At 35.9% G+C, this 21,628-nt stretch overlaps 1 protein-coding gene across 1 annotated transcript; it reads right to left on the bottom strand.

Annotated features, from left to right (window-relative positions):
• Positions 1-3,486: 3,486 nt before the first annotated feature.
• On the bottom strand, positions 3,487-14,735 carry LOC120417527 (cytochrome P450 4c3-like). Its single transcript, XM_052709982.1, has 8 exons — positions 14,052-14,735; positions 13,923-13,992; positions 13,315-13,856; positions 12,916-13,251; positions 4,907-5,308; positions 4,663-4,848; positions 3,985-4,605; positions 3,487-3,920 (listed from the first exon to the last, which is right to left on the bottom strand). Exons 1-8 carry the CDS (start codon positions 14,599-14,601, stop codon positions 3,544-3,546), a joined length of 3,084 nt encoding a protein of 1,027 aa, XP_052565942.1. The 5' UTR covers positions 14,602-14,735; the 3' UTR covers positions 3,487-3,543.
• Positions 14,736-21,628: the final 6,893 nt, after the last annotated feature.

The raw sequence follows: 21,628 nt of genomic DNA, 5'->3' as shown, positions 1-21,628 counted from the left end.
CGGTCCTTCTTGACAGAAAAGCTCCTACTTGACAGCTCGTTCCAAGGGGACCATAGTTGATCCATCGAAAAAATGTTGTCTTGTCAAAAAAAAATTTGCAATAAAATGAAAAAAGTGATCAGAAATGGTTTTTAATCGTGTTTTTTACCGTTGTACATAAAAATTGACATAGGACTTTAGTACCCAATTACAAAAATGGATTATTTTTTCCCAAGATTCATCTTTTACTTTAAATTAGGATTTCAGGTTAGAGCGCATGACATTGACTGTATGCGTGAACAAGATAAGTAACGTACCAACAAACATGCAACCTATTGCGTCATCGATTAGTTGCATGATCTTTGGTCGACTGTCGTATGATAAGTAAACATCCGATCAGGTTTTGTATGGTGTATGGTTGTGTAAGTGTGCACCAATTATCGTAAGAGTAATTTCAACAAGTCTGATTTTTGCAAGTCATTGCTAGTTTTTCTTTTCCAGCTTTTTAAGCGAAAATGCCGTTCGAATGGTGAACGCCCGAAATGTCAAAATCACGCAGTGCTACCAACATTATGAAAAAAGTGAGCATGACAGCCGCATTTTTTTTTCTAATGTTGGTGCTACTGCGCGATTTTGACATTTCGGACGTTCAACATTCGAACGCCATCTTCGCTTAAAAACCTGGATACAGCGATTCCACCTCAAACAGAAATTGTCCAAGTCAAAAGTTCTCCGATTTAGCGGTGTATGCACTTCGGAAGGAATCGGTCAAGAAAAATTTCAAATGGGCAGCAGCGGCAGCGGAAGCAAGCCAGAGAGGGTGCAGAAAAGCCCCAAGAAAACGCTCCCTCTCCTTTGCTCTGCTGTTCGTTAAGCTGTTTCTTGACCCCTTCCTTCCGATCTCCATACTAGCCTTTTGGCATGGAAGTTCTTCGACCAAAATAATAAAATTCGTATTTTTTTTGTTTATCGATTACGGTGCTCCTATCCGAAATAGGGTGGTCCAAAAAATACGTTTTTCGTCGATTTTTGCAAAAAGCACTTTTTCAGCAAATATCATATCTCTGGAACGACTGTACCAATTTTAGAGCGCCACAATTCAAAAGAAAGGTTATTAGTTGGGCTTTTCAGGAAAAATATGTTGAGGTAAAAAAAACCTAGTTGAATATTTGAAAAGGTCCTATAAAAAATTATTTGCTGATTTCTAGGTCTCGGGATCAAAGAGCTCTTATCTAAAAATATTTTCTTCGATTTCTTGTAATATTTTACATAACATCAACAAATTGCGAATATTCATTAACAAGAATCGGAGATACACTCAGTCGCCAGCCAGCGACAAGTTAAGACGTGTTTTGCTCGTGTTGTCATCTCGCGTGCTTGGAAGTTTTTGACAGATGGAGGTGGAGGAATCCTCCGAGGAGGAAGATTTTCGTCCCGTCCGCGGGAATCGGAAGCGGAAGAAGTCCAGCGAGGTCACTGGAATCGGGATCGAAGGAGAAAAAGTTGAGAAGACCCTGCTCAACAACAACAAGTTCAGCCCGCTAGCGGATAACAAAAACAACAACAATGCCAGCTCAGCTCAGCTCAGGAGGAGGGGACGCCCCGGCGGTTCCACCACCCGGTCAGTCGGTAGGTAAACAAAAGCAACCACCTTTGGTGGTGAAGAACACCACGGATTTTTACAAGCTCGTGGCGATAGTGGAAAGTTGTAAATTAGGTTTCAAACCGATTTACAAACTAACCCGATTTGGAACCAAGGTGACCTGCTTCTCTTTCAAAGATTTTGACAAGTTGCAAGAGCTACTCAAGAAGAAGAAAGTGGAATTCTACACCCACGATCGGCGGAGCGAACGGAATCATCGGGTGGTTCTTCGTGGTTTTCCCGATGAACTGAAACCGGACGAGGTCAAGTACCTTCTGAAGAGGGATCTCAAGCTGGACGCGCTGGAGGTGCATATCATCAAGCGGAAGGAAAAGTCTACCGTGGACGAAACTCCGTACATTGTGGTCTTCCTCAAGGGATACACCAATCTGAAGAAGCTCTCTGCAATGAAGATTGTGGCAAGCACTATCATCCGGTAGGAGGCCTACCGGAACAAGCGGCCGAACGTGACCCAGTGCAGGAACTGCTTGCAGCTGGGTCATGGAACCAGGAACTGTCACCTGAAAGGGAGGTGCAACAACTGTGGGGGTCCCCACAAGACGGACGAGTGCAAAGTCCAAGAAAACGAGCCGAAGCGGTGTGCCAACTGCTCTGGAGCCCACGAAGCCACGGACCGCAGCTGCCCTAAGCGTGCGGACTTCATCCGGTGGCGCCAGCAGGCGTCGAAACCGAAACCGCCGGCAAGGAAGGCGGAGAAGCAGAGTCCAGCAGTTCCGGCGTTCACGCCGGCGGAGTTCCCTCCGTTGCCGGGTGCAGTCCCGGACGGAACATCGAAGGATCGCCCTCGCCCCGCAGGAAAAAGCCAAGGAAGCAGTGGCTCTCGAGACGGTGGAGCCACGAAGGAGGAAGCCGGGGAGGTGCTCTACAGTTCGGCTGAGCTGTGGGGCATTTTCTCCGAGTACATCGGCAGGTTCAAGACCTGTAAGACCCGCTTGGATCAAGTAACCCTGGTCAGTTACATGATCTCCAAGTATGGAGTTTAAGGAGTTGTTTTTTTTTTGTTATGTATTAGTTAATTAACGATCCTCGGTCCCAACCTGGTCACAGCACCTAAAAGGACCTAATAAAAATAAGTTATGAATAAAAAAAAAAAGAATCTTTTTGAATACAAAAACTGGGTTTTCCGACGCGCCGCAAGCAAAAACAGGAAAATAACGAAAACGGGTAAAAATTTAAGGAGAAGCCGTTGATAATTTCGAAGAAATTTGATCATCACTATAAAATATTCTGTATTAAATTCAATTAATCGAATTTCAGCACCAAAAGGAATCAGCGTGTGCCGGTTGTTGCCTTCTTGAAGCCACTGAAAGAATTGTTGATCTAAATCAATTGTGCTTCAAAATTTATATAATTTTGTGGCACAGTCATTGACGTCCTAGTTGGCAATCATTGATTAATGACGATTTCCATAACTTTACAAGGAATGGGATAATCGTTACCAAAAGGAATCAGCATGTGTAGGTCACTATTATAAACAACTTGTTGAAGGAATTTTGTCAAAATATTGAAAGTGACGCAAAATTTATATCTTTGAACGAAAAGTCATGACAATGATGGAAGTCTTCACGTTAAGCGATTACCTATTATTTTTGGGTACCAAAAATTGTGTATTTTAATTACTAGAATTGATCCAGTTGTTCCAGAGATATGATTTTTTGGAAAATGTGGTTTTTGCGAAAATCGACGAAAACATAATGTTGGGACCACCCTATTTCGGATAGGAGCACCCTAATTGTCAAACAAAAAAAAAATACGGGTCTTCTTATTTTGGTCAAAGAACTCCCATGCCACATTTGCTTTTTTAATGATCCCTGATTGTGATAACTAATTTCTTAACAAAATGATGAACAAATTACCCCTAGTATTTATTTATTTTGTCATTAAAAATGTTTCTTAAATTTCTACTTCTTTTCAAACATAGAACCGTTACTTGTCCTTTTCTCCAGTGTTACCCGACTGCCCTGGGCAATTTTCAGAATGATAATGCTCCAATTCAGCAGCACCAAATCGTCCATCTTCAGTGACGTTCGGAAGCGATAGCTGCGTATCAGATGTGCCAGCACGATCTTCACCGGGTACCAGGCAAACTTGAACCCCAGACAGTTCCGCGAGCCGGCACTGAACGGGAGGAAAGCATACGGGTGTCGCTGGGCCACCTTTTCCGGCATGAAGTTGTCCGGGTCGAACCGGTCGGCCTCGGGGCCCCAGATCGCGGGATCGCGGTGCATCTTGAAGAACGCTACGAACACTTCGGCGCCCTTCGGTAAGGTGTGGCGATCTGTAATGGATGGAGATGTTGTGCTTTTTTTTCTGCGTTGGGAGATCTCAGGGTAAGATATTACCATCCAACTTGACGTCGGCGTCGGCTTTACGACCGATAAAGGAAGACGCCGGGAACAGTCTGAGTGTTTCTTTGCAGAACATTTCGGTGTATGTAAGCTTAGAGCAGTCTTCCTGGGAAAGTTCAGAGTTTTTGTCCGGACACACGGACATGATCTCTTGGTAGACACGTTCCTGAATATCGGGGTGCATTGCGAGCATGAGAATGATCTTTGAAATTACGTCGGCCATCGCATCTTGTCCGGCAAATATGATTTCATCCAAATGCTCCGCTATGGATTCGTTGTTCATGTGCTCAGGATCCGCTGCGGCCAAATGGTAGATCATGTCGAGTAGGATCCGAGGTTTTCTCGGATTTGCTGCGTAGTCATCTTTTTCCGATTGGTTGAAGGGGACTTTTCTTTCCATTACAATGTTCGAAACGGAACGAAAAGTGGATGCTGCTTTCATGAAGTTTTTACCGTCTTGTGTAATATTGTAGAAAAAGTTAGGAATGTTATCTCCTGTGGTCATACCCAAAGACATTCGTTTTGTAACCAGGGTGAGGTACTCATCAACAACTTTTAAATACGGAACTCCAGTACCCTCCGTTTGCACGTTTATGTCCACTCCCAGAACAGTTGCTGCAGAAAAGAAAAGTTGTTAAGACAGAACTACAGCCAAAACTAAGCACTTAGTACCGCAGATCATATCCAGTGCCCACTTTGCTACTTCGTGGTAAAAGTTTTGTTCGGGCTGGCCAACAAGCTTGGAGACTTGCTCAACCATGATTCGACTCTTCCTGTTCACCGTCGGAATGTAACTGTTTATCATCGATGGGCTGAGTGACATGTTAAGCAGTTTGCGAACCGCTTTCCAGGATGAAACTACAACACAACATTCACTATTACTAACTTCAATGATAGAAAAAGCTGCATCCTATACCAGAAGTAGTCAGCATTCCATGATCCAGTTGAAAGTACCGATTGAAGTAAGCTCGGTCCAGACAGTCCTCCGACTTTAGCACGACCTGCACATGCTCTGGCTTGTGAACCACCAGAATCAGGTTCTGCCCGGACCAAACCGGCGTCGGTGACTCACACTGTCCGGTGAGGGTCGTCATTACCTTGTGCATCTGCTCTGGAGTTGTTTGGCCCACAAATCGGTAACCGGAACCGACTAGTGGCAGAGACGTTGGACCCTTCATGCTGCTGATGGCGGCAAAGAACTTCCTGCGGGTCCATCGGAAGTACACCGAGTAGGATACAAGCGCCGACAGTAGAAGCACAAGTATCGCGGTCAACATCTCGTATGAGTGAATCTCGTGACCAACTGCCGAATGATCAGCTGGCGGTGCGCTTTATAGCCGTTGTTACGGCACGTGCGGTGATTCCTGGCGATCTCATTGAGAACTTGTACCGTTGACTGGATATCAGTTAGTTTAACATACGTCAATGGTTAAAAAATCATGTAAACTTTGCTTATCTTTTAGCTTATCTATTCGAACATTGAGAAATTCTATTCAATACATAAAAAAATGATTCCCATGAGTAGCAAAATGCTTAATCATGCATCATCGTCTCTTGTGTGCTATCTTGTGATACGTTATGTCTTTTTGCATTCGACGTGTTGCAGTATAGAGTTGCTGTAATAATGTTGCATCATGATACGCGATCTCCTTGTTCATGTTGTATTTAATGATTTAATTTCGAACAAGTCCATTAGCGTGACAAGAAACATTTGTTTCCTCAAATCTGAAATCCGATTATTATGTCTTTACTAACTTTTCACGACAAAAAAAAAATGAGAATATTTTCAAGAACGTTTCCAAATCATTCCATTTTACGGTACGGATGTTTTTAACACATCAGCACACAAGCTAACAAAATAAGTTCAAACAGTGCCGGGGGATGCTCGGCTGATATTGGAATACGGGGAATTTTTGTTGTCAACTGTTGTGCTTTCAATGGTGAAACAGGTCATACACTTACAACGTTTAATTCAACAAAACTGTAATTCCCCTGAATAAGTTGCGGCATAGATAGTCCACGAGAATCACAAACCATTCAAGCAGGATTAATTGTGTGTCATTCGAAGTAAATAAGCGATTATTAAAAACACACACAATAAAAAAGGTTTAATTTTGGAAGGTGAAAAATTTTATGGATGATTTTTACCTGACACAAAATATGTCTAAATTCTTCTATTTCATGTAGAATACTTTCAGATGGTTTTTCTAAATTAAAAATATTTTATGGGTGCATTACGATTAAAAAATCTAACTGAAGCCTCAATATTACCTCATATCTCAATTTATGCGGAATATGTAAAATCATTTTTTTTGAGGTAATTACATATTTTTCTATCACAAAATCTATCAACATTGCACAGTGGTCCAGATCGCAAAATTGATTTTCCGAAAATGAGAGAAAGTTTTGGAGCTTTGGGGTCATCAGAAGAGTTGTTGCAAATGGAAAGGGGCATCACGGCGTGTTTTCTAGAACAACCTTATCAGGAAAAAATAGTCATCGCCACTTTCAAATGTGTCTTACAGGAAATTTTCTCAGCTTTCCAATGTTTCAAAAAGCGAAATGTTTCATCGGGAAATTTCTGAGATATCTCTATTTTAAGTTTTTTGGTTTTAATTTCCTTTATTATTTATTGAAACTTTATACTAACAGTTCAGTTTGCACATTTTGATGATTAAGACAGGAAACAACTTTGTAGAAGGTTGCAAACCGCTAAACATTTTGAAAATTATGTTTTATCTAAGTTTTTGAATATATGGGATTTATTCATAAATTAAAATCATAAAACAGTGTAAAAATTTATTTTTTACAAGAATTATTTGATAATTACATATTTTTTGTGTACAAATATCACGTGTCTATTCTGATTTAGCATGTTCAACCGAAACTTTGGCAGGTTTGTGATTGTTAATGGTATTATTGAATTTTAATGAATAAATTTGATATTTTCTTAAGGGGTACATACATGTAGAAAATCACTAAATTTTAAATTACAGATTATTTGATAAATCTACTCAAAACATGATTTTTAATCACTCCTGAAAGATTCATGAAGATATTTAATGATTAAACTGAGTAAGAGACGATTTAAGTTCAAAATTTTGCCATGCGCAAAGCGGGCTGTCAAACTTTGTTGGCGTTTTTCTCTAAACCCCGAGTTGATTTACGGGTGCCACGATATCTCGAGATGGGATGGACCAAATTGGCTGAAATTTTAGGTGAAGACTCTCAAGATGTATCCCGTGTGCATGACGAAGCCCAATTTTTAAAATTAGCTTTTTTAAAAAATACAAAAATCAGAAACAAACGGTTTTTTAATATAAAAAACACAAAAATATTTTTATCTTTTTTTATAATAAATTTTTTGAAAATCGGGCTTCATCATGCACACGGATTCCGTTTAACGGTTTAACGAGTATTCACCAAAATTTTGAGCCGATTTGGTCAAGACTGAGTTGAGATATCGTGGCACCCGTTTTTTGAAACTGCTAACTTAAAATTGCTATACCTCGGCTACGATGCAACCAAATATCTTCAAATTTGTTTGAAAGTAGGTGAAAATGTATATTTTAATGCCATGAAAAAAGAATTTGAATAAAGTTGAAGTGTGTGCTCATACTAACCTCTAACTTTTTTGCCAATATACATGTATGTAACCCCTTAAGCAAACATTAACCAGGAACATAAATACAAATATGATTTGAAATCGAAAATGTACTACATATTACTGTAGCAAGCTTCAAAAGTCATATTTTCATTAGTATAAAATAATGATAAAATTTTATAAAATGTTTTCTGTAGAAAATGCACTTAAAAGTAGCAATAAAACTCGAGTCTTCCAGTTCAGAACTCTGAAAGCACCGTCACAAACATTTATTTTTGTTTGAACAAAAATTAAATAGTATTTTAACAAAAAAAAATCTAACAGAATCTTTCTTTCCAAACCATTTGAACAAAAATCAAGACATATATATTTTTTTAAGATGAGATTGAAGATGAGAGTCTAATTAGTGCGTCCATCCCGGGAATTCCCGGGACAAAAATCCCGGGTTTTTTCCAAAACCGGGAATTCCCGAATCCCGGGATTTTTCATATTTTGTCCCGGGAATTCCCGAAATTGAAAATATATCAAATTTTGGTCTAGAAATTCAGATTTGGTTGTGGAAATTAGTAATCGATAAGCATTTTAAAGCATTAAAATTTTTATTCGGCATATGACAACATTAATTTGGCAGGGAAAATTGTTAAAATTTTTGTTTACAGATCCGCAAAATGCTTTGCGCCTTAGATATTTTCTACTAAATTTTTATTTATTTAAAAAAAGACTTATTATTATATTCACGTTCATTTATGACTTTAAACTTGAAAAAAGCATAATATTTTAAAAATTATTTAACTTTTCATCATAAACCGGCATCTGGAGCAAATCAGAAAAAAGTAACGAATTAAGACAGCTGTTTAAGCTAATTTGTTTTTGAATAATGTTCTGATTGTTTTGATTGATTTCGATTACAACAGGAACAGATCAAAACAATTAGTACACAAATTTCCAAATTTATTGCTCTAAAATCTCCTGTACCTATTCAGACTGTAGTCCCGATTATCCCCAGTTGGTAGTTGATTGGTAGTGACTTAAAGATAATTTTTAAAATATGTTTTTAAATATAAAACATAAAATTCGAAACTTATCCAAAGTGTTACATTGTCTGGTATAATTTTATTTCTTGCTGTTTTAGACACTTTCAATGAAATTGTATAAGCTTTTGTAGTTATATTATATAAATAAAAAAATAAAAGAAATATATTCAAAATTCTGATTCAATTAAATTCCAAAGCACATCAAAGAACACATTTTTTAAATTGTGTTTTACACTATCTAAAGACTGCTGTCCATGTTCAGATTGAAGTCTAGCTTATCACCATTAACAGTTTTGAGCTAATTCTATGATTTAAGCTAGAAAAAAGTAACAAATATAATGAAAACATAGATTTTATGACTGCTGCAAAAATTTCCCGGGATCCCGGGAATTCCCGGGATTCAAAAAATATGTTTCCCGTTTCCCGGGAAATTCAAAACCCGGGAAAATTGGACGCCCTAAGTCTAATAAACTTCTAAAATATTGCTAATTCCTTGATCATTTAATACAAAAAAAACTGAAACAATCATTTCATACTAATGAAAAGTATTTCTCCTTAAGCTAGCAACAGTAATTTGCAGTATAATTTCGAGTATAAAACATGTTTTGTATCCATGCAACTAGTTAGTGTTTGATTAAGGAAATATGATATTTATTCATAAAAATCTTGTAATACCCTATCAATCTCAAACCTGTAGATATTTCGGTTGTATCAGCTAATTCCAAGCTGAATTAGAGCAGACCGGTGTTATTTGTACACAACAATTATGTAATAATCTATTTGTTCTTTAAAAATAATATTTCAATACGGTTTTATTATTTTATTATTTGAATAAATCCCACATATTCAAAAATTCGGTTAAAACATAATTTTCAAAATGTTTAGCTGTTTGCAACCTTCTACAAAGTTGTTTCTTGTCTTATTTTGCACATGAAACACATCATTTGACAAGTTTCCTGGACTGTTATTTAAAAGTTTCCAATAAATGATCAAGGATTTTAAAAGAAAAACGTTTCTTAATCCACCATTAGGTGGGTGGTGCCTTCCTCACATTTACGAAGTAATAATGAAAATAAGTTTATGAAAAAAATATATCTGATACAGACTTTTCCAAAAAACATGCAGACTCTCATTTGAAGCAATGTGGCAACCGGGCGTTTCGCATCTGGCGCAACTCTCGCACGTAAACATAAAAACCCGGCCTTTTGAGGTTAGGCAAAAAATCACCCTTTTTTGTATCTGAGCAATTCTCTACGAAATCGGTCTTTTTTCTTCAATTTTAATTTTTGTATTTTTTAATCCGGCTGAAACTTTTTTGGTGCCTTCGGTATGCCCAAAGAAGCCATTTTGCATCATTAGTTTGTCCATATAATTTTCCATACAAATTCGGCAGCTGTCCATACAAAAATGATGTATGAAAATTCAAAAATCTGTATCTTTTGAAGGAATTTTTTGATCGATTTGGTGTCTTCGGCAAAGTTGTAGGTATGGATACGGACTACACTGGAAAAAATAATACACGGTAAAAAAAATTTGGTGATTTTTTTATTTAACTTTTTATCACTAAAACTTGATTTACAAAAAAACACTATTTTTAATTTTTTTTATTTTTTGATATGTTTTAGAAGACATAAAATGCCACCTTTTCAGAAATTTCCAGGTTGTGCAAAAAATCACTGACCGAGTTATGAATTTTTTAATCAATACTGATTTTTTCAAAAAATCGAAATTTTGGTCGTAAAAATTTTTCAACTTCATTTTTCGATGTAAAATCAAATTTGCAATCAAAAAGTACTTTACTAAAATTTTGATAAAGTGCACCGTTTTCAAGTTATAGCCATATTTAAGTGACTTTTTTGAAAATAGTCGCAGTTTTTCATTTTTTTAAATTAGTGCACATGTTTGCCCAGTTTTGAAAAAAATATTTTTGAAAAGCTGAGAAAATTCTCTATATTTTGCTTATTCGGACTATGTTGATACGACCTTTAGTTGCTGAGATATTGCAATGCAAAGGTTTAAAAACAGGAAAATTGATGTTTTCTAAGTTTCACCCAAACAACCCACCATTTTCTATCGTCAATATCTCAGCAACTAATGGTCCGATTTTCAATGTTAATATATGAAACAATTGTGAAATTTTCCGATCTCTTCGAAAAAAATATTTTTGGAATTTTCAAATCAAGACAAACATTTTAAAAGGGCGTAATATTGAATGTTTGGCCTTTGTGAAATGTTAGTCTTGATTTGAAAATTCCAAAAATATTTTTTTCGAAGAGATCGGAAAATTTCACAAATGTTTCATATATTAACATTGAAAATCGGACCATTAGTTGCTGAGATATTGACGATAGAAAATGGTGGGTTGTTTGGGTGAAACTTAGAAAACATCAATTTTCCTGTTTTTAAACCTTTGCATTGCAATATCTCAGCAACTAAAGGTCGTATCAACAAAGTCCAAATAAGCAAAATATAGAGAATTTTCTCAGCTTTTCAAAAATATTTTTTTCAAAACTGGGCAAACATGTGCACTAATTTAAAAAAATGAAAAACTGCGACTATTTTCAAAAAAGTCACTTAAATATGGCTATAACTTGAAAACGGTGCACTTTATCAAAATTTCAGTAAAGTACTTTTTGATTGCAAATTTGATTTTACATCGAAAAATGAAGTTGAAAAATTTTTACGACCAAAATTTCGATTTTTTGAAAAAATCAGTATTGATTCAAAAATTCATAACTCGGTCAGTGATTTTTTGCACAACCTGGAAATTTCTGAAAAGTTGGCATTTTATGCCTTCTAAAACATATCAAAAAATAAAAAAAATTAAAAATAGTGTTTTTTTGTAAATCAAGTTTTAGTGATAAAAAGTTAAATAAAAAAATCACCAAATTTTTTTTACCGTGTATTATTTTTTTCCAGTGTAGTCCGTATCCATACCTACAACTTTGCCGAAGACACCAAATCGATCAAAAAATTCCTTCAAAAGATACAGATTTTTGAATTTTCATACATCATTTTTGTATGGACAGCTGCCGAATTTGTATGGAAAATTATATGGACAAACTAATGATGCAAAATGGCTTCTTTGGGCATACGGAAGGTACCAAAAAAGATTCAGTCGGATTAAAAAATACAAAAAAAATCGAATGACCGAAATCCTAGAGAACTGCTCATCTACAAAAATCTTTTTCTTGGCATAACTTTTTAAATACTTAACTAAACAGAATAAAATTTAATAGGGTCTTTGGGGACCCCAAAACGAAAAGAATAAGGCGGATCCGGCCAAAGTCGGTTCAGCCAGTTCTGAGATAATCGTGTGGAAAAAAAATCACGTCTACACACATCCCCACAGACATTTGTTCAGAATTTGATTCTGAGTCGATAGGTATACGAGAAGGTATATCTAGGAGTCGTATTTAAGAAGTTCATTTTTCGAGTGCTTTTATAGCCTTGCCTCAGTGAGGTGAGGAAGGCAAAAACTTAAAATAGAGATATCTCAGAAATTTTCCGATGAAACATTTCGCTTTTAGAAGCATTGGAAAGCTGAGAAAATTTACAATAAGACACATTTGAAAGTAGTGATGACTATTTTTTCTCCTTAAGGTTGCCCAGAAAACACGCCGTGGGCAACTTTTGGTTTGGTTCAAAATTAGGGTGGTTCACGATTAGGGTGATTTTCAAAATCTAACACCTAGCAATTCAGGGCAACGTTTTAGAGAAAACTGATGTTCGGGGCACTTTTAGAGGTCCTAGAAACAAACATTATTATTTTCTGGCATGTTAACATAGACTTTTGAATGCAAAGTGGCGCTTCAAAAGGGACTTATGGAACCCCGAACCGGACCGAATGGAACAAATCCGGCAAAAGTCCGTCCAGTTTGTTCCAAGATATTACAGCGACATTTTTGATTCTACACATCTTGTTTCTACAGATATTAGTTCAGAATCTGGTTTTGAGTCGATTTGTTCACAGTTCATTTTCTTGCGATTTTAAGTTTGGTGAATTACTTCAATAGTTACGTTAAGAGGTAAGTTTGGTCCCTGATTACAAATACGAGGTCTTTTTTCGATATTTCGAGCATTTTTGTATGACTCAATTTCACCCCCCAGACACAGTGTCATCCCTGATGACGATACATTGAAGCTTGCAGTGATATTTTGGTAATTTGTAAAATTGGATTATTATACAAAGGGGGTTGGAGCAACTTTTTTCCATCTTAAATACAGTAAATAATTGTATGTAATAGAATAACTAATGTAACCACAAAACCATCAAACAGCATCATCTCCTCTCGATCTGCACCATGTGCCGGTTGGCAATCTTCAACGTGATGGTCATTTTCACGTACAGCTGCTCCATCGTGAGTGGTGATCGGAACTTGTACGACCGCAACAGGTGACACAGCATGATTTTGATCGACATCAGGCCGTACTTGTAGCCGATGCAGTTCCGGGGCCCACCGCTGAACGGAAGGTACGCGTACGGGTGCCGTTCGGCAACCCGCTCCGGGTAGAACCGATCGGGGTTGAAGTCGTCTACGTTCTCGCCCCAGTACTTGGGATTCCGGTGCACGTTGTAAACCCCGCACACGATTGTCGCCCCCGGTGGGATCGTGGTTTTGGCTGGAAGGAAATGAATGATTTATTTGTTTGTGTTTGAGCTGAATGGTTTTAACGGGGCATTACAGATTTTGGTCGGAGCCGTGCAGGTTCGTCCAACGACTGGACCTACGGGGAACAGTCTCATCGTTTCTTTCATGACCATTTCGGTGTAGTTCAGTTGGGTTAGGTGTTCAACCTGAACTGGAATGGAAGGATCTGTACCACCGATGACGTTCACTATCTCTTGGTACACCTTTTGTTGAATGTCTTCGTGTATTGCCAGCATTAGAATAATGTGGGAAAGAGTCAGAGCGGAAGTTTCGTTTCCTCCAACTATAATGGTGTCCAGCTCATCCTTGATCGACTGTTCATCGAACACGTCGGTTTCCTCCGCTAGTCGGAATATTTGGTCGAGGTAAATTTGAGGTTTTTTTAGGCTTTCAGCTTCGGAAATGTTTTTTTTGAACTTTCCCCTGTCGCCATTGCGCCGATCAAGAACCCGGCGAGACATTTTGTAAGCCGTTTCAAACGCTGCCGTTTCCAACCGGAAGGTGCTAGTCTTGTGGTAAACCCAGTCCGTGTACAACCAGATTTTGTGAATGCGTCGATTGATCAGTTCGCAACATCTGAAAGCAGAACATTAAAATTTTTGTTTTCGCACAAACGATTAAAACTTCTTGTTCTGAACTAACTGTTCAATCGCGTTCACGTATTCGGTTCCTTCGTCACTCTGCAAGTCCATGTTTGTACCCAGGGTTGTTGCTGTTGGATTCAGGACATTACAGATCGAATACTTCCTCAAACTTTCGTAACGACCTTACCACAAATCAAATCCAGCGTGCACCTCGAAACATCGCCATAAATATCGAACGCACCACGATCCAAATTATGGGAAATTCTTTGCACCATCACTGAGCTTTTCTCGTTAAAAATATTCACAAAGCTGGCCAATATTTGGGGACTAAAGCACGGGGACAGCAACTTCCGGTGGACCTTCCAGACGTTCGCCGGTGCCGAAAACAGTCCCGTTTCACACCGGAAAAACCGATACACGAACGCCTTCTCCAGGCAGTTGGGAGAGTTCAGCACCACCTGCAGATCTTCCGGGTTATCGATAAACACCAGAAACTTTGGCCCCAACCAAGCTCGGCACGGCGAAGGGTACTGTTTCGTGATATCGTTGACGATCGAAAACTGCTCCTCGTTGGTCTTGCCGAAAAACAGATATCCACATCCGATCAGCGGAAGGCTCTTCGGGCCCGGAAGTTCCTCCGAAATGCGATCGAAACGACGATTTTGCCATCGCAGCACTAGATACGCGACCACCGGAAGTAGAAACAGGACCACCGGGATTGCCCAGAGCGAGAACATTGTCGGCGGCACTGGGACGACGACGTTTGCGTGGAAAATGGCACCGCGAAACGATAACGACTTTATATAAGTGATCACTTTCCAGAGCGCAGAATTGCAAACTTGTCGCTGCCGGGCGGGTGGGCTGGACTGGTGTCGGCTGGACTGGATTAGAAGAATAATACAAAACTGCAACCTCATTTACAATGATAATTCTGGTTTATGGAACTGTCCCGCTAGGGCAATCGATTAGCTTTCAGTTGTTGTATAGCATTTTGTAACACGATCATTTTTTTCAAAACTGTTTTTATGATTACTTGAGCTATCAAGAAGTTGATTCTTCTTCCTGATTAGAGCTATTTTTTTAAATGTAGTTTTAATTTTTAATCGAAATTTTTTAGTGTGTTGTTTCATTCGGGAAGATTCGAAATAGGTTAAAAAGTGTTTTGAATTTTTAATTTTCGCAATCGTGTGCTATCCAACGTTTGAACGTTTGCTTACATAACAGTGATCAGGACGTCAGTTCGGAGTCTAGGCATCGATTTGACTGCCGGCATATGTTTTTCACGGCAACTTGTTCGTATGATAATAAATGCAGACCGTTGAAGCTGAACGTAAAGCACATTCCAGTCCAACAAGATATTATCTTAGATATCTGTCCGTTATTGGAACGGTGAACTGGAAGCTATAGTTGCGAGTTGCAACAACCTATAATTTCATCACTTGCGAGAAAGTTGCCTGGAATATGTTGGATTTATCCCTTCTAAATTGAGCATTGAGATAATTGCTATAAAAAGGCAGCTGAAAAAAATCCAAATGTTCTAATTTTGGTATACATTTATGTTTAAGTTTTAGAAACGTCTCCAGTGTGAAAAATGTTAAATTGGGCGATTGAACTGATTTTTTGAACACTAACATAAACTTTTCTTTCGTAAAATCGCAATAATTCTTTATGGTTACAAGTAAAGGCCTTATGTATATGCATCCATTTTTTTGTAATTGTCTGCTATAAAACTTTGTAGAACATTGGTAAACTCTATGAAATAACCCTGCTTATTTTTCCTTATCTGTCGATCACCAAAGGTCATTAATAAAAGAGCGTTATATTAAACTTTAAGCATTTTGTGATAGTTGTCCTTGACCTTTACCAAGGCTGATTGACAAAAAAAAATGTACTCTTACTCTTGCAGAAAGATATTTGTTTGTTTATCTCTAACTCCTCTTTTTTATTAACAGAAAGCAAAAAAGTAATTGTTCTGAAATTTTGAATAAAAAAACAAATTACTTCGAAATCTTAAATTTTCATTAATTTTTTATTGCAATTTAGGCACCTATTTACCTATACACAATCCTGAATTTTGTTAAAACAAATTTTAAGATACTTTTGGAATCTATAGATGAACTAAAAGGACATTTTTCAAGTTTACAAAAGTTAAGAATTGTTAAACTCCTTGAATTATTTTTTTGGATTTCATTATTTCAATCCTTACTCTTCTTTAAAAATCGTCATTTATGACCACGAGTTTTAAAATTGCATTTCACTAGCTCACGCAATGAATTTTCATAAAAAAAACTAAAACGGATAAAACTAGTATAATCTTTTTAATTAAAATACTCCTGCTTGGCTCTGTACCGTTCAGTTCCCTTGATGAAATGAAACACGAGTAAAAAGATGCAATGCGCTGCCCATAGTTAAATTGATTCAGAACCATGTGTGTGGAAATTTCCACACCAGTTTATTGTAAACATGAGAAATGTGATCATTCCAGTTGTCATTTATTTATCGAGTAGTGTCGAGTAACTAGTTTCTGAAAGGGACCATCCGTAAACCACGTGGACAGTTTACTTGGGAAATGTGATAATATTTTTTTAACGAAATACTGCATTTCATGACTATTTTATCAACTGATGAGTTCACAAAAAAGTTATCATCAATTCATAAAAGCATAAAAAAAACTTTAGTTTCATTAGTTTCAGTGCCTGAAGTCATAACTTTGTCATAAAAATGCACTCCTGGAGAGAACCAAAGTTTGTTTACATCTAAAAGAAAAAAAAAGTGTTCCGAAATTGTGGATGTCAAGGGTCGATGTTTTTATTCCAAAACTTCATAGGGTATTTTAACCATTAGTGTTTTTCAATTTTCAGTTTTTCAATATTTTAAGCACTTTTTCATAACCCTTTGTACAAAACAATGAAAGCTGAAGTCTTTTGAACAATTTTGACTTTTTGTTTCATCAGTTATTTGTTTTTGAGCAGAAAAATAGCCATTTGAAAATAAAGTGTTTTATGTATGTAATGGAGCCTCTTTTCCTATAGTGGACCCGGTTAAACTGTTAATTTTATACCAAATTTAACCGATATTTGATGTTTTGATGCATGGTGTAGGTCTAATCTGGGTGATGAATAGAGAGAATGCGTGACGTGATTTTCGAATGATCCCACTTTGTTTACATCTACTAAGTAGGAGACTGTTCAAGCACAAGCATGACTTTTTTCTTACTGGTAAGTGAGCTGGTTTAATAATCAGTACTATGGAGCAGTTCTCTAGGATTTCGGTCATTCGATTTTTTTTGTATTTTTTAATCCGACTGAATCTTTTTTGGTACCTTCCGTATGCCCAAAGAAGCCATTTTGCATCATTAGTTTGTCCATATAATTTTCCATACAAATTCGGCAGCTGTCCATACAAAAATGATGTATGAAAATTCAAAAATCTGTATCTTTTGAAGGAATTTTTTGATCGATTTGGTGTCTTCGGCAAAGTTGTAGGTATGGATACGGACTACACTGGAAAAAAATAATACACGGTAAAAAAAATTTGGTGATTTTTTTATTTAACTTTTTATCACTAAAACTTGATTTACAAAAAAACACTATTTTTATTTTTTTTTATTTTTTGATATGTTTTAGAAGGCATAAAATGCCAACTTTTCAGAAATTTCCAGGTTGTGCAAAAAATCACTGACCGAGTTATGAATTTTTGAATCAATACTGATTTTTTCAAAAAATCGAAATTTTGGTCGTAAAAATTTTTCAACTTCATTTTTCGATGTAAAATCAAATTTGCAATCAAAAAGTACTTTACTGAAATTTTGATAAAGTGCACCGTTTTCAAGTTATAGCCATATTTAAGTGACTTTTTTGAAAATAGTCGCAGTTTTTCATTTTTTTAAATTAGTGCACATGTTTGCCCAGTTTTGAAAAAAATATTTTTGAAAAGCTGAGAAAATTCTCTATATTTTGCTTATTTGGACTTTGTTGATACGACCTTTAGTTGCTGAGATATTGCAATGCAAAGGTTTAAAAACAGGAAAATTGATGTTTTCTAAGTTTCACCCAAACAACCCACCATTTTCTATCGTCAATATCTCAGCAACTAATGGTCCGATTTTCAATGTTAATATATGAAACATTTGTGAAATTTTCCGATCTCTTCGAAAAAAATATTTTTGGAATTTTCAAATCAAGACTAACATTTCACAAAGGCCAAACATTCAATATTACGCCCTTTTAAAATGTTTGTCTTGATTTGAAAATTCCAAAAATATTTTTTTCGAAAAGATCGGAAAATTTCACAATTGTTTCATATATTAACATTGAAAATCGGACCATTAGTTGCTGAGATATTGACGATAGAAAATGGTGGGTTGTTTGGGTGAAACTTAGAAAACATCAATTTTCCTGTTTTTAAACCTTTGCATTGCAATATCTCAGCAACTAAAGGTCGTATCAACATAGTCCGAATAAGCAAAATATAGAGAATTTTTTCAGCTTTTCAAAAATATTTTTTTCAAAACTGGGCAAACATGTGCACTAATTTAAAAAAATGAAAAACTGCGACTATTTTCAAAAAAGTCACTTAAATATGGCTATAACTTGAAAACGGTGCACTTTATCAAAATTTTAGTAAAGTACTTTTTGATTGCAAATTTGATTTTACATCGAAAAATGAAGTTGAAAAATTTTTACGACCAAAATTTCGATTTTTTGAAAAAATCAGTATTGATTAAAAAATTCATAACTCGGTCAGTGATTTTTTGCACAACCTGGAAATTTCTGAAAAGTTGGCATTTTATGTCTTCTAAAACATATCAAAAAATAAAAAAAATTAAAAATAGTGTTTTTTTGTAAATCAAGTTTTAGTGATAAAAAGTTAAATAAAAAAATCACCAAATTTTTTTTTACCGTGTATTATTTTTTCCAGTGTAGTCCGTATCCATACCTACAACTTTGCCGAAGACACCAAATCGATCAAAAAATTCCTTCAAAAGACACAGATTTTTGAATTTTCATACATCATTTTTGTATGGACAGCTGCCGAATTTGTATGGAAAATTATATGGACAAACTAATGATGCAAAATGGCTTCTTTGGGCATACCGAAGGCACCAAAAAAGTTTCAGCCGGATTAAAAAATACAAAAATTAAAATTGAAGAAAAAAGACCGATTTCGTAGAGAATTGCTCTATGTGTTTTATTTTGTTGTGGAACCAAACAATAAAGACAGCTTCTGGATGGATACAACCGCATCGACTCCATAAATAACTTCTATTCATAGTTATAAAAAATACGATTTCGCCTTCCACTTTCTTAAGACTTCTTGACTTCAACTCCAGGTCCTTAAAATCCACATATTTTTCATTCTTACCAAAAAAAAAAAAAAAACCATTTTTAATGATCGATAACACAGTTCAACAAAAAATCAAATGTTTCTTGTCTCTGAGACGAGAATATGTGTTCCTAGTAGATTTTTGCATGCTGAATCCGAATCCGGGTCCAGAATTGCTCCAAGTGGTCCCAATTTCGAGATACACTCGTTTGAAATGTTAGTTTAGGCCAAAATTAGCTACTTTGTCGACTATTTTACAAAAGAACTATTGAATAAACAACTAAACCAATACATGTACCTTAAAGTTCACGTTTTCCCCTTTCTGAAACACCCCTGGTTTTTAAAATTCGATTGTTTTACGCATATTTATAGCCATTTTAAAATTAGAATTTGACTTGCATGCAAGTTGGAAAAATTTGAATGAGAACCAACTGAAAATAAAATTTTAAAATGGCTATAAATATGCGTAGAAACAATCAAATTTTAAAAACCAGGGGTGTTTCAGAAAGGGTAAAACGTGAACTTTAAGGTACATGTATTGGTTTAGTTGTTTATTCAATAGTTCTTTTGTAAAATAGTCAACAAAGTAGCTAATTTTGGCCTAAACTAGCATTTTAAACGGGTGTATCTCAAAATTGGGACCATTTGGAGCAATTCTGGACCCGGATTCGGATTCAGCAGGCAAAATTCTACTAGGAACACATTTACTCGTCTCAGAGACAAAATCTTGTTGGACTGTGTAACAATATCCTCTATTTTTTGCGAACAGTAAATTGGTTCCACTTTGACTGTTCAAAATTGAGGCCGTTTTGCGAACCACTATTCAGCACCCAGGGTCTAATGATAGATATAATCTGGGTGCTGAATAGTGGTTCGAAAAACGGCCTCAATTTTGAACTGTCAAAGTGGAACCAATTTACTGTTCGCCAAAAGTAGAGAGTATTGTTATCGATCATTAAAAACTGTCTTTCTTTTTTTGAAGAATTTAAAACTGTCTGGATTTTGAGGACCAAGAAAACTTAGGGAAGTTGAAGATTTGTTTATAATTATGAATGTAAGTTGTTTATTGAGTCGATGCGGTTGTATTCATCCAGATGCTGTCTTTATTGTTTGATTCCGTTTGAAAACATAATGGTTTAGTGAAAATGTTCTCTGCTTGTTGGATCAGCTTCGCTAGAATCAGCGATGATTTTTCGCTGGACCAGGAAGAGCTGCAGGATTCCAGAATCAGCCAAGGAATTTATCTGCAACATCGCAGAATGACACTCTCGCCGCAGTTCTTCATCGGCCGTAAAAAAAATCTTTTCTAACCGATCGAAACTCAAAAATACAAACAATTTTCCAGCAAAAAATTTCAAAAACTAGATAAAATATAAAAAAACTATGATTATAAAACAGCTCATTTATCAGTAAGAAAAAAGTAATGCTTGTGCTTGAACAGCCTCCTTTTTTGTAGATGTAAACAAAGTGGGATCATTCGAAAATTACGTTACGCATTCTCTCTATTCATCACCCAGGATATAATGAATAAAAGATGAATTTTGCTCACTTTTCATCATAAACAAATGTGTTTTGTTAACAACAAAAAAACCTAACAGACATTAAAACACATTTATTTCTGAAAAAAATCAGAGAATAGATTTTATTTCAGTTACTGATAAAACCACGCATGTTTATTTTCCAAATATGTTTTGTTATTGATTTATCATTATAAAATATCATTTCAAACTTCAATTTTGATGTTTCAGTTAAGTACAATTATGTATAGTTTTGAATAATTATAAATTCTTACGGCTTCAGCATTTATGGTACTTTTTGCATGAAAACAGCCATATATATACTCATAATTGAAAAATATGCAATTAGGTTGATTACAACACGCATTTATTGTATGTTTAAGAGAAAATTTTGCTAAATCACACAGTTTTCTTCATTTTTTGAAAGCTAAATTAACAGGGGTCCACTTTTGGAAAAGTTAGTATTTTCGTTGTCCTATATTGGACCCCCCTAATTTTTGCTCGAAAATGAGCAGTTCTTTGCTTTATTTTAGTAAAGTTCCTTAAACTTGCATTATTTCGACTTACTGAAGTTAAAAAATCAATCAAAAAATGATTGGAGAGTTAATTCAATCATAAAATAGAAATGCTGTTTTGTTGTGAAAATGCTAGTGGCACTTATTTTGGCGAAAATGACACTTCAATATCATTCAACATTGTTTAAATGATGCTGAATTTGCCAAATAAAAGATTCGCAGACAAAACACGCTTGAAATTTTGATTTTATTGACTTTTTAATCAATAGGAAAGGGGTCCACTAATGGATAAAGTACCCTATGAAAAGGTCAAATTTGCAGTCGGTCGATACAGTTTTTGAAAGATCGCAAGAAAAAGATTTTCTTTAATTTCTTGATCATTAGCCGATCTGTATACTGTTCCAAAT

Source organism: Culex pipiens, chromosome 3 (genome assembly GCF_016801865.2).
Source record: "Culex pipiens pallens isolate TS chromosome 3, TS_CPP_V2, whole genome shotgun sequence".
Taxonomy (NCBI): domain Eukaryota; kingdom Metazoa; phylum Arthropoda; class Insecta; order Diptera; family Culicidae; genus Culex; species Culex pipiens.
Note: the sequence above shows the minus strand (reverse complement) of the source record. Positions and strands in the feature narration are given on the sequence as shown.